Raw genomic sequence first — 14766 nt, forward strand, 5'->3', positions numbered from 1 at the left:
ATTAATTATTTTAATACAACAGTCATTTCTGCAGTTTTTTGGGGAGGTCACCTCCTAATAAATGTCCTTACAGAAAATATAACTGCTCATTTTAAATCAATACTTTTGCTTTTAATACTTAAGTACAAAAATATCAGATACTTTAAGACCTTTACTCAAGTAATATTCCCTAAAGGAGACTAACTTTTACCAAAGTAATTTTTTGGTAAGATACTTGTACTTTTACAAGTATAAGTATCACTTTGTGGGACTTTATACAACACTGCTGAGATGGAAGTGAACTGTGATTGTCTTGCATATATTCTGACAGTAAACGAAGCTGACAATGGCCTAAATGATGGATTGATATATCATTTTTATCCTGATAAGAAAATACTTGTAGTATTCTAAAATATGTTTTATTCATCTAGATGTTAAAATAAATTATCCAACAAAAACGCCATTAAAATGTTATTTTTTGAGTCTTTTTTGACTGAAAGTATGATAATAAAACAAATACTTTGTACTTTTATACTGTGAATGGTTTCTTTTTTTGCCAGAATGGCCTGTGTGAGGCTCTCTGACAGCCGGGCACARACATACAGATGGATAATCTCCCCCAGACCATGGACAGCTTGCTCAATTATGAGTGGGATGCTCGAGCGACAAGCACAAGCACGGTGCTAATCAGCATTTTGACTTACCAAATGACACAAACAGGAAGTGTGCGCGACATGCTAACGTTTTGTAATCAGAAGTCATAATGCTAATGCACATCTGCCCTTGAACGGAGAGTGGCACTGAACCACGAACACGCTGAAAGTCTCGTTATGCTTTCATTTCATCGAGCGTTCCCAGCGATCGGTAGGTTAAGTGGAAAAACATTTGTGTGGCTGAGAGCTTGTGTGTGTGTGTGTGTGTCGGCGTATCTGCAACACATGTGCAACACCGTCTGCACAGGCTGCAAGAATATTTGCTTTGCTTATCGCCGCCCTAATGCTCACTGACAACTTAATAACATCACAATTAACTAAATGCTAAACAGATGCCAGCTCCGGACTAATGTGATTGAGACAATCGGCACTTTTGACGTGACCCCTGTGTAGTGCTGCCATTGGCCTAATTTTCTTGAGTGACATGACTGGACTGTGTGTTCCTGTGTGTGTGTGTGAGCATTCGCACTAACTGAATGTGAAGCCACCGGTGTGAACAATTTACAAGGAAGAAAAAGACAAGGAGAAGGAATAATCTGATTAAAAACCCTCCTGTTTTTTTTTTTGAAACACCACACTCTTGTTGCAGCCCTCCTCTTCCTTCTTTCCRCCTATCCTCTCTCTCCCTCCATTTCCACAGCTCTGTCTTTAGCCAAACTATTTCTGGCTTGAGAAAAGAAAGTGTTTACTCTGCGGTCGAGGCCTGCTGGAATCATGCTGTGTTCCCACTGGCTAAAACCCACTCATGCCACTTCATGGTTTGCATTTTTCCCTATTTTACAAGTCGTTAAATAAAGGGACAGGGAGAGAGATAGCACGAGAAAGAAAGAAAAGCACAAGAGTAAGAACCTTCCTTTTTTATTATGGTCAGATTTTCTCTCACACTGCTGTGTCTAWATGTGCGTGCACATCCAGATGAGTCATGCATAAACAGGAACAGCCACAGATTCTTCCGAGGCTTGTGGACTCCAAACTCATTTATACATGAGTCACATGGGAGACGCATTCCCTGTTGTTTCTAGAGCCACTTGCAGCTCATGCTGAACAACAGGCAACTGCTCACATTGTGGCCTTAATTTGGCAGCTGAATCTGCAGATTTCACTGCAAATTACAAGTGTGCAGTTGCAGATATGCTATTTGGAATGAGCTCACAAAGCCTGTGAAATGCAAGACTGTCAAGAAGTGAAATCTGCATAGCTTTACTTCTCCAGGCAGTCTAAAAACGACTTTAACTTCAATTTATTGCTTATTATTTTGTTTGTGAGCAATTTTCTCTGCACAAAATCTGACCTTTTTTTTGAAGCAGCCAAGCTACACTTAAATTAAGCCAAAGTGTGCGTGTGCGCGCGGGTAGTGGGTTCACCAATAAAATGCAAGACCTATAAATTATGGTGAGAACCAAAACAGTTTACTGGAGAAAAGAAAATGAATCTAGCTGGCAGAGATGCAGAGATGAAGACAGGAGCGGAGGAAAATCATCAGGAGAAGTGATCACACAAGAGCGGATCAACCGGGAGAGGCTTTACTGAAAACGCAACATTGGATGTGTTCAAATGAGCACAACTGTTTAACAGTGTGAAATAACAGTGTGGGATAAAACTCACTTTCAAAGAGCTTTGGAAACAGTTTAYGGCTCATCCCAGACAAGAGAGGGTGCCAGCAATAAAGGAGAAGTAACACATGTCCATCCACTTCTGGTTTTAAACTTCCAAAGTGTCTTTATAATAAAAGGCATGGCATATTTATGACTGCTTGCATGAAATAATTAGTTTTTAAACTTTTATAAAACTAAAATCATGTTCCTTTAGATCAGGGATTGAGAACTGTTACAAGAAAATTGCCTGATCTTCTCTTTATCCCCACTTAATACATTTTGCTCCAAGCTGAAAAAATGTATACCTTGTTAAAAAGATACATAACTCAGAAAAAGTTATATAAATGCTACATATTAGACAGGGTAGGTTTTAACATTTGTCAATGATTTTGAATAGCTATTGGCACGTTAGAGTAAAGAAAAACACCAAAACACTCACCTTTTTTGCACTTTAAACTAACATTTTATAGAAACAAACTGCAGGCARGCTTTACATCATCTGAAACTGATTATTTAATTAAATTATTATTATATTCATTTACAGTTGAATTTACACCATTTCATTACTTTCTGCCATTTTCCAACCATCAGCTAAATCCTATGTTTTCGGTTTCATTGGGAAGGCTAACAGTACGAGATCAGAACCTAAAATAAGAACCATCTCTGCATTCATTACACAAGTGTCTGAGGACAGAGACTGCATGCGTAACAACTGCTCAACAACTCTAAATGACTGCAGTGTTTTTCCCTTTAAGGATGAGTGTTGCATGAAAGACAGACAGACTGTGTTCTTTGCTTACAAAAGCCCCACGGCGAGTCCCAGTTTAGAGAAAGAAAAGACTCTGATGCAACGCCATCCAATTTGGGAAAACATGTGACAAAACCTCGCCGTCAGTAGATGTGATGGAGCTCACAAGTAACTTTGGCTCACGAACACGGGCATTTTTTGGATTACTTTGTGTTGCACAACAGTGACAAAGAGGGGCGATGGCTGGCAGAGGATGTTTGTGTGTTTCTGCACAAGTTCAGAGGGTTAAAACAGACACATGAGGTTTTGCTGTTATAACTCTACTGGCATACCGACCAGCCCACCTCCGTCAACTCGTCAAAAGAGCCTTTCCATTATGATGACAAGCTCAGAACCGCCTCAGCATCAGAGAAAATATCTTATTGTTCTGAATAAACACTTTCTTTAAGGTTTTCAAAAGTTGCAGCTTCAAACATCAGAGGGGCAGACATTGTTCGTATTAATATACTAAACAAGCAGAATGAGTTTGTGGACAGAGCTGACCTGTCCTGCTCCACGCCTGCAAAGAAGCAAAAAACTGGCAATGACTCACCCAAAGACAAATTCTGTTAAACTCTTAACAAGGAGAGGGAAAGCACGGTCATTTATTTGTGTCGGCGCAAACAAACGAACAAAGACAGAAAGCGAGGAGGAGACGGGGTTTGAGTCAGACTGCAGCTGATCAGACCGACGGAGGAGATGCGACAATAGTTCCTATTCAGAGCAGCGAGAAAGGACCACAGAGGCCAAATATTGTCATCAGAGAACATTAGCCAAGGGCTGAAGCGCTGCCAAGAGGCAGGCAGAGATCAAATCTGGCTTTGATGGCCAACAGTAACCCGCTGCTTCCACCACACACCCACTTTTTGTGTGTCTTGGGTTCTGGACAAACATTTCTGTAYGAATACATTTTTATATGCAGTTTACATAAAATCAGAAATCCCTTTTTTTAAATAAACTCATCGTTTATGTATATGGTGGGTTGATATCTGTGTGTATATGTGTGTGTATATAAGCATTGGTATATATTTTATGTATTTAATGTTTTCTTTTTATTCTATTTTGTTTTAATTCAGCCTCTCCTCTCCTGAATTGCAGTAATGTGCAAATTCCCCATTGTGGGGGTCAATAAAGTTTTATCTCATCTCTTGTCTTAACAGTTTTCCAGCTTTCTATGCTGACAAAGCGTTTTCATTTTTTAAACATACAAAAGCCATTTCTTTAATATGAAATGTAACATTTTAAATCATRGGTTAACTAGGAAAGGAAAGGAGTGGGATTGAAATTGCTGTTTTCCTTCCTATTTATGTTGATGCAATTCTCTTACAGCAGATTACAGATTACAGTGTCATCTCAAAGAACTCAACATATTAAGGTCAAGACTCAAACATCTCTATTTATACTGGTAGAGACAGGAGGGTCTGTTGTTTACCTTTTTGATCTCATGTTGGAAACAGATCAGCTCACTGTTTAGCTGAAAGCATGAATATTACTTAACCTTTGAATGTCACCATATGGAATACCACACACATACACCACACACACACACACACACACAAAAACGACATATTGTCTGATGGACCCATACTGAACTCAAAAGTGCACGTGTTAAACTGAAGGCGCCAAAAAAACCCACCCCCAAATTTGACTCAATTWAATATGAAAATAGTTCTTACATCAATGGTAAAGTATTATTGATGGTTTATTGCAACAAAATAAACATATAAAATGTGAAGGATTGCTTAACTGTAGACCCCTGAGAAAGTTGAATATCCCTGTATTAATGTCTCAAAATAAGCTGCTTTAAAGTCAGCATTGAGCTTAAACTATATCTCCCATRATGCATTTAGTCTGTTGAACATGTGAGCAGCTCAGCCCTGGAGGACCGTCACAAACTACAGCGCATCATCAGGACTGCTGAGGAGACCACTGGTGTTGAGCTGCCCACACTGTTGGACCTGCACAGCTCCAGAACCAGGAAGCGCTCGGAGAAAATGATTTCCGATCCACCACACCCTGCTCGTCATCATCTTCTCTATTCTTTTTTTATGTCATTACCTGGCGGCGTGATGYCATGAGCTGCTCTGCGTACAATGTTTGTAATTCTTAAACACACAGAACCAAAAAATAAATTCCTTCATTGGCCARTAAAGCTTGATTCTGGTTCTGATAACAATGTAAACACAAAGTGGTTTAAATCTCACTGGGAAAGGGAAAGTGAGAGTCAGGCAGTGCTGTTAAACTGTCGTGTCATGTTTTCCCAGAGCCCATTTCTCAAACTCTCATCCCTCACAGGGCCTCAACGCACAGATGATTACTGCTGCTGCTGTTGTCTGGCAGGAATACATGACTTGCCCTGGCTGTAGCCGCCCCCCTGTTCTCCTCCCCCCCAGCCCCCCTTTTCAGTCATTCCCGGCTGGAATGCCTATATTTAGAATGCTCCTTTCCGCTGTTATGGCTGTTGAATCGTTAGCCTTGTTTAACCCTCCTTTACCACCAACGAGCTGGCTGTTCTGAGGGCATGCCCCTCAGGGGCAGCACCCCCTYGCCTCCGAGTCCCCACTACTCCGCCCCTTCCCCTATCAAATGTTGAAAAGGAAAAAAAAGGCAAAACACATAATGATTTTAAAGCCAACAACTTGTGGAAAATCAGATGTAATATTTTAAGCCCAAGCCCCACTTATCTGATTCTGCTTGACAAACTTGAAACTTTGTCCTTTTTAGGGACACAACAGCAAAAAAAAACCCTTTTATAAAACATTAAACTGAGTTTGGAAGGTCTATATGTTTTCTTTACATTTTGTTTTTAGCATATTTTGCATTCTATGACACACCGAGCTGTCTGTCAAAGCAATAAAGGCATGCATGTTTCTCAGAGCATAAACGATGTATTTTGAATTTGGCATTTTGTAATCTCATTAGATTTCTCTCTCGCTGCAGGCAAGGATGTAATAAAGCTGCTTGCTGCTCTGGGTTGCAAACACTTGAGTTGCAAGGAGGCCACAAGTACAGATTCTGAATTATCAAAGCCTCCTGCTATATCATGTTGCATATACGATGCATCAGTAAAACACTGATGCTCACACTGTAATCTGTAACTAATCTGAAGCGTTGTTTTAATTAGAGAATATTAACGCAGGCACCAGCATAAAATAATTACATGCTCTTTATTCCACCTTGTTTTTCATTAGACATATCTCTGGTGAGATAATATTTTTCAGACACTTTGCAGCCATGTGGCAGCTCACACAAGCCTTGGGTGATACAGTAAAACTAGAGGAGATGTTCAAAAATAAACTGGAAAAACTTGATCCTGAACCTGAATATATAAACAAAGCTCCTTTATAACAAAGTGGATGCAATTCCCCACAATCGAGCCCCCTCTCTCCTYAAATTAAAGAGTTCAGCACCAGCAGTGAAACTGCTCTGAGCTATCACACATCTGGAGGGAGATTTACTTCTTCCTATTTACATCTTGGCACCTAGATGATCCTCGTCTTCCCRTCTTCATAGCAGAGAGCACTGATAAACAACGGTGGCCTGCCAAATTTTCTCGGCTYGTTGATTACTGTTGGGTCTGTCTTGATTTAGGACGAGTGGGACTAATCCGAGATGATGCGATCTGTCTGTCAGTCATGGCTCCAGTTAGTCAGAGAAGACTGATTGAAAGGGGAACACGAGCCAATGCATCCCACCTAAAATACACACTATGCATCCGAATTTATGGAAAGAGTAGAATATTAAATCTGTGATTGATATATTGAGTTGATTTTGAACTAATCATGATAAGTTTCTAATACATCTGGCTGTTTTTGCAACTTCCTTGTCATTTTTATGAAATAGCCTCACTGAAATAGAGTGAAGCTTACTTTTGTTAATACAAAAGTAAAAGCTTGTTCCATAAATTAGCATGGAAATATAATCAGCACAAGCCTTTTGTGCCAGTTTGCACAATGATAATGCGGAAAGGCCTTTATTTTTTTGTGTCTGTCCATGGTCATGATGCTACGTCTGACTGTGTGCGTGTGTGTTCATACCAGTGTGGATCTGCCGATGAGCCTCCAGGGATTCCTCTGTCTGGAACTGGGCGCCGCACTGGTCACAAACTATGGCCTTTTCACCAGCTGCACAAAATGAGACAAGTGGATTGTGATGAAACATGCTCAAACCTTGAATCACATCAAACAGCAGGACTGCGTTCAGACGAACAAAAATAGAAGAGAAAATGTAAATCTACATACATTTTCAAACTTTATTTCCATTTTTCAGCATTATTTAAAGCTTTTTACTGTCTAAAAGTACATTTCGAACACCTCTAACTACTCAGTGAATAACTGCATAAACTCGTGCCTGTCACACAGAGACTACTAAAGACTGTCAGCACAACCCAGAAAGAAAAAATCGGGCAAAGAAAACAGAGATTTGGATAGATCGTCTCAGGCAGGATATCTTAATAAATAATGATTGACTTTTTTTTTTTACAAACTTTTGCACCTTTTTTCATGGTAACTCATATTTAACCACCTCCATCCATCCTGTTTCCCAACTTGCATCAAGTCTAAAGTTTGTTGTGAAGTCAGAAACGATCAAATATCAAGAAAAAAAACCCAGTAGTTCGATTCTCTTTTATTCAAGTGTAATGTTGACATTTGTACATTTTGATGGATGATTTGACAAGATTTGCTTTGCAATTCATCCTACAGAGCATCCAGATCTGTACTTTGATGAGTCAATCTTTCCGCCCTCAGACCGGTCAGACTTGACTCTAAATTGCATGAATATGCAAATTGTGGCAGAGGGTGTCATCTTCTTCCCCRTGCATGATTTATGTTGGCCGATTCTCCAACCGGAATATTAACAGCAGCAACAMAATGTATTATTTGTTGTGGTTTGAATTAAAATCCACAGGATTTTGGCAAATAGTGCTGTTTGCCTCAGCAGGATTTTAGATTTTTTTTWAACTTAGACACTTCAGATTTCTCAGCTCCACTGGTCTCACTGGACACCCCCTTCTTTATTTTGCAGAATAGATTTTAAATGAATCACTTTCATGTCATAAATCTCCACCTCTCCAATAATAATAATAATAAAACTTTTGAGAATACCTACAATTAGAGCACTTGTATAAACATTTCATGTTGTGCAACAAAAAAATATTTTAGGAGGAGCTGAAGTCTATAGTTCAACACGCTTTTTTTTATTATAGGCAGTAGGCCAAACACAAATTACAGTATAATGCATGCATATCAGTAATGTTAACTCATTGCAGGATCTTAAAGATAGGAAGTTATGGTTGTGTACAACTCGACTTGCGTCACACTTCATTTCTGTTTATGCAAGTACATCAACTATGCAGCCCTTGAGCTACAGGCTAAATTGCCATGTTGGTTTTCACTTTATGAATGTGTACAGCCCTATTCGACAATAAAAAAAGGAAACAGGAGGTTTGGCTTATACACACACAGGGTGCTATTGAAGGGCACATCAAATCAGAGGCARGCAAATGACTTTTTATGGCTTGGCAACAAGCTCTGTACATGCCATACACGTCACACATCAAACACACACACACAAACAATTTTAACATCTGGATAGTCTGCAAAACAGGCGTGCATGTGTGGGCGTGTGCGTCTGTTTCCATTGCAAGCACAGAGCGATCTCTCCTCACTAGACCTTGGTTTGTTCTTGGCACGGCCTCCTGGGTTACGACACCTCCAGAGAGAGAAAGGCAGCGCAGTGAAAACAGGAAGCCATTCTTCGATGACAGAAAAATAAAAAAATAATAAAAAAATAAAAGCAGAGATGGTTTGCGAGGTTTTGCAACTCCAGTGACATTAGGGAACGGCCTGTACTGTAATAAGCCTGACCAAAAGCAGAAATGACACAGACCGTACATGACAGTGTGTGCCAGCCAGAGGAGCTCTTATGCAACAAGTTATGCAAAAGACGGCGCTCTGCACAAGTGATCGTGACTGGATCATAAGCCACTATAATGCAAGATTTAAAGCTTGCACATCCCAGATTAGTCTGCAATATCACAGCATGCATTTCAATTCAGCAACTTCAGACTAAAYACTGAGCTGTTGAGGAAATTGTTTTAATTGGCTGCATATTCAAGAGGTGTTCCTTGGCAGCATGAGCGTTTGGCAAGCGGGGTCCAAATGCACAGATGAGCATATGGACAAATGRGCTGGCAAAAACAACCACTTAACCTTTGGAGAAAATGACATGTAGTGGAGATGTGCATTAGAATCCCTGAACACCTCATACATTCTGCATGATTTGAATTAATCACATTAKGCCTCTATTCCTTCTGATACRTTTGATTCATCATTGTTTTRCRCATTTTTTTTTCCACGAGCCACAGTGGCTCAGCTAAACTTCATTGGACTCCTTCCATCTATCGATCGGAGCTCATTGATTGCCCTTGCTGTAACCACCTGGGACAATTTTATGACCACACGCTTGCTACTCCCGTTCCATCACGCTCACCTGATGGATTACATCACTATTTAACATACATATACATTCAAGTTTTACAGCATCTCTGCTTTCATGATCAAAACCAACGAGGATCCWTCTGCCTCCTGTTATACTGTCTGTAWAATAAAGAAGAGCATTCTTACTCAAAGTTCATCAAAAAACCAACTAAAATCTGCACTAATAAGTTAACACCATGGGATTATTTGATCTTCCTTTCACCTTGCAGCCAATTTAAAAAAAAAAAACAATGACTCAGTCAGCTCAGTACTTGCACGGTTAGTTAGTAATAACTGTGACTTACAGACAGTGGCGGAACACCATAACCAGCCCAGTGGGAGGCCAGAGGCGTGTGCTAAATGGGCCAGGGATAGGATTTTAGTGCAGGGCATGCCCCTGCTTGTGGCACAAGCACATAAATTGCTGAGAAGTGCCTGTATGGTGCCTTGCTTCAAGGAGAAAGGAGCTGCGTTGAGGTCACTGCGGGGCAAAGGGGGAGGAAATGTGGGAGTGCTGCAAGAATTTAGGGTGCACACCGCCAGGCAGCCACCCAGCCAGATGCCCGTCACTCTGGTTAAGTCAGCGAAGTGCTAACAGGGGGCCCTCTGCTTGGTAACAACTTCCATTAGCCATTTTCAGTGCCAAATTAAAGAGATAAATCTTGAGGCCCCTTTGATCACAGGACAGTTAACTTGTTAGTTTGGAAAGACAGGGCAACCGGGGTAATGGAGAGTCGTGCTGCTAGTCCTGTCATGTGTGACCTAAATGATATACACTCTAATCAGAATCAACAGGAGTCTGAGCTTACATTTCAAGATTTCACAACTACAAAGAAAGTCTCAGCTAGTCTTAGCTAAATGAACGGAGACTCTGAAGTTAACGTGATGTGAATTTAAAGTCACAACAAAGTTCTGTACAATCAAAGGAATCTGCGAACGACTTGAATTACCCAGCTCAGTTTGTTTGTAGGGAAAACTGAGTCACTGCCACAGATTTAGCCCGTAGCTGACATAAGCTAAAAATTACACAACTAATGTTGAGTTAGCGTGTGTGCTCGGAGGAAGGGATGATGTGGTGATCAGGTGCCACATGCAACCGAAGCCATTTCCCTTTTCGCTTCCCTCTCTCTGAAATATTGCACAACTGCTGTTGCAGCGCGCTGCAGCCCGGTTATTTCATAAGGAGCTGTAAACGAGAACAGGCACTCTGCCAATCAAGCAAACTTCTGACAAAGACTGACACAACCATATAAAAAAAAACAACAACCTTGATTTGTTTTTACAGGCTGTGCTTCCTCTTGATAAATCAGTTTCCTTCATAAGGTGCTRTATTGTTAACATCTGAGGAGGGCCGACCTCTCAGCATACTGCGTTGCTTTTTATTGCTAGATTGACTACTGTTTCTGTAAATGTTGTTTTAACTCCTTCTGCAAGAGCAAGCTGTAAAAGTCTGTTAGCTGAAGGCAAGAAGGCGAGTTCATACTGAACCAGTAATTGAGTATTATTATACTTATGCTAAGCAGGCTTTGCTTAGCAATGTTTTTAAAAAGAAGAGAAAAAACATTTTTGATTTAGAAAGGCATTTTATATTATGATAAAACGTTCAATTTGTTTTTATTGTTTGACACTCAAGGTTAATGTGGACAATTATGTTTTTGCTTTTGTCTGTGTGTCTAAGTACCTAAAATCTAACAGATTTTAATGAAACTTGCAGATTATTACCAATAAATATACCTTTATGACTGATTACGTATTAGAAAAAAACAGATTCAAGATGGCTGCCACAGCCAACTAATCTTGGAAATTGAGTAATATCTACAACTACACCAGTTTTGTAAATAATGACCTAAAGATTTGATGTGGTAGCTGAGACTGATCCCTGACACAGATTCTGAGTGCACGTGTTTTGTTTATATTTAGATATGAACCAAGTGAGTCAACTCTAAAAGATCACATGAACTAGCAGGAAGATTTGATTGAAACTGTCAGAAAGTAAACACTGGATGTGTGCCTAGAACAAATCAATCTTTAGGGTCAGTTCAGCTCAATGTGACCACCACAGCTAATCCAAATGTGCCAACATAAAAATGGCTATAATGCCAAATTTATACATATTGATGTCTTGATGTGGTAGAAGCTGAGTGCCACCTTCAACACACACTTGGAATTTACCATTTCATTAAATTAGGGCTGGGCGGTATGACCTCAAATTCATATCACGGTATAAATTGAACCCCTTCACGGTAACGGTGTATATCGCGGTAGAAAATTGTCAGAAAAAGTTAASATAATGCAATTTTAAAGCATTTTTCTACAGAAAACTGTAATCTTAATTAAAACCCAACATTTTTGCTTTAATACCTGCCTGCCAAACAATGAGCTTCTGCCTACTGAACTTATCAGCTGCTGCTCTGCTGTGCGTTCATCTTCATCATCATCATCATCAGAGCGGAAGCCGACTTTATATTAGCAAGATGGATTTACGACTAAATGGACGTCCACGTCTTTTATTTTTTTTAATAATCTCTGTGGGCAACAATACATAAAAAAACATTTTTTTCTTTGACAATTGGGTGTGAAAAACCACAGTTGTGAAAGCTTCGCTCTGCAAGACCTTCAGCGGGAGGGAGGGAGGAAATGATCCCGCGACACGACGTACGTAACTTTTCTACAGCGGGAGGACATTTTGAGGATTTATCCTCTCTGTACGTGTTTTAAAACGCTAGAATTTCTTCACTAGTTTTCTAACTCCTGCTCAGTTGTCTCTGCGATGACATAATGACGATAGGACGGTAGAGGGTACATTTCTACCGTGGGCCAACTTCATACTGTTTCTACCGTCTACCGCATWTACCACGCAGCCCTATATTCAATTATGCTATTTTCAAAATTCGATCGAAGCGACGACAACCCTGTAATATCTCAACATCAGATGMTTTTAGTTTAAAACTGATGATAAGGATTCCTTTAAGGAATAATGGGCTTTTAATTAAAACAAATGTTGGTTAAAGCTGTGGGACTATATTGGCAAGAAGCTTCTAAAAGCTCATTTTAACAAACCCTGTTGAGACTGAATTAACCCGAGTCAATTTTATTTCTCTTTCTTTGACTAAAAACAACCTCCTAATCCTGTCATTCATATTTTGGTTTAACTCATAATTTTCCTTGTTTCTTTGCTGTTAGCGCTCTTCACAAACAACATGTAATTACTGTTAGCTTTGTTTTCCTCTAGGTGCTCTTACCACCTCTCCGGCATCATTCAAGAGCGTTTCACTTAAAGGTAACTGCTGTGGGCTTCCCTCCCCTCCACGGCTGCAGCGTTTCACCACAAGGACGTGATGAGGGTTGTGGATTATCCCACAGAGCGGGGGGCCTCGTGGGGGGGGGGGGGGTGATGGTGCATTCCCTCGCCTGTAATTTCCCCTGACGTGCTAAGTGCTCATTCTCCAATTTCCCTAAATAACGTTGTGATGGTGCTATTCGTTATTACGCTCATTCCGTTCTGAGCTGCAAACCATCGTGAGGCGATGATACGGAGACCAAGAAAAAAAAAGAGTAAGCTCAGTGTCCGTGTGGGTGTTTGTGGGCATGATGAATGTGCAAATACANACACTGGACAGTGTTAAATAAGCTCTGCCCACAGTTAAGTCTTATGTAACACTTAACAGTGTTGTTATATGACACCATGCAGTGTTGAAAGAAGCATTCTGAAAAGCCCCGCCCTCTTCCACCTCATGTCAGACAGACCAGTATTTACCCAGCATTCCTTGCTGAGAAATCTTGCAGAAATGATATGTTTGCATGTTTATGACCATTAAAGAAGTTCATGAGAGTAAAAATTAGTTGTTCTGGTTTGTTTTCTTGTTCAGTTTGATCAAGTTGTTTAACTTTAAGTTTATGTTATTGGCCAAAAATCGACACCATGAGTGAGAGGTACTTCCTGGTGTGTGAAGAAGGGTGACTTCATTATACTTTTCTACTAACTACTAAGAGTTTGATATTAACTCTGAGTGTTAAATTTACACTCTCAATTTCATGGTGTATTGACACGATGTCTGTAAATCTTCATAACACCACAATTTCCTTTGTTAATAATAATAATACGCTGGTGATACTTTTAACACTTTATTTTAACACTGTTGAAATGTTAATATGACACCCAGTATTGTTGAATATTTAACACTGGACAGTGTTACTGTTAACACTATATTTTAACACTAACACAAATTTTATGTTAATGTGACACCAAGAATTGTTGAATATTAAACACTAGTTGGTGTTAAATTAACAAAAAAATGAGTGTTAAAATTGAACACTTTCACAAATGTTATTTTAACACCAGCGAGTGTGGACACATATAGACACTTTGGTGGTGTTAAAATTAACACTGTGGGTGTTAAATTAACACTGGAATTTTTGCTGTGTACAACAACACACAACACCGTTGCACTCGTATCATCCACTTCAGCGATGTGATCTCATAATGCCGCCATTCAGGAGCTTTCTCATTCACAACAAAATGTCAATAGTATAGAGAGGCCTTGTTTGTTTTGAGGATGGGGTGGGAGAGGGTGTGGGGGGGGGGGTCACTATTTACAATTCTATTCTGCTGCATCCTCCAGTAAAAGACTAAACATTTTTACCACCGTATGCAAACACTCAAAGAAACACGTCCCGGTCGTCTCAGTCCGCTGTCGCCCATAGGTAGAGCGCTCAGCGTTTGCACCGTGTTTGGAACAGATGCCCCCCCAACCCCCCTTGGGAAATATAATCTAAACAGAATCTTTCATCAAAGACGAACGCAGAATTAAACAGAGTTCCAGAGAAGGTCTTTGTTCACGGCGACACGCAGAAAGTAGGTCACCGTGTTGACATGAGAATTAAACATTTCGTCTCGCATCAGAGATTAGGGGAAATGTGTTTCTTCTTTAAAACAACTGCGGTCACTTTGTCGTTCCGTGCGACACGGGAGAATATTTGCCAAAATGAAATGTGTTTGTGCACGCGCAGAAGACATTTAACGCTGGATGTAGCAGAGGTAAAACAYGTTGCTTTACAGTAAAATCATGACAATAGCACGTGTTTTCCTGCAAAGATTACAAAAACAGATTCAACAGATMTTTTATTCCCATTTATAGAATCAGAGCTGTGTAATTAGTAAGTACATTTACTTTGTTACAGTACTAAGCTCTTTTTTTGAGGGACTGTAATTT

The 14766-nt window shown here is 39.9% G+C and overlaps 1 protein-coding gene across 2 annotated transcripts in view; it reads right to left on the reverse strand.

Annotated features, from left to right (window-relative positions):
• The window catches only part of zbtb16a (zinc finger and BTB domain containing 16a), a 155918-nt gene that overhangs the window by 54856 nt on the left and 86296 nt on the right, over window positions 1–14766 (reverse strand). For both annotated transcript variants that reach the window (XM_014003944.1, XM_014003943.1), the window contains exon 4: window positions 7112–7198. In XM_014003944.1, the coding sequence (XP_013859398.1) occupies window positions 7112–7198 (87 nt within the window). The remainder of the gene's footprint in view (window positions 1–7111; window positions 7199–14766) is intronic.

The sequence above is a fragment of the Austrofundulus limnaeus genome, unplaced genomic scaffold (assembly GCF_001266775.1).
Source record: "Austrofundulus limnaeus strain Quisiro unplaced genomic scaffold, Austrofundulus_limnaeus-1.0 Scaffold21, whole genome shotgun sequence".
In the NCBI taxonomy this organism is placed as follows: domain Eukaryota; kingdom Metazoa; phylum Chordata; class Actinopteri; order Cyprinodontiformes; family Rivulidae; genus Austrofundulus; species Austrofundulus limnaeus.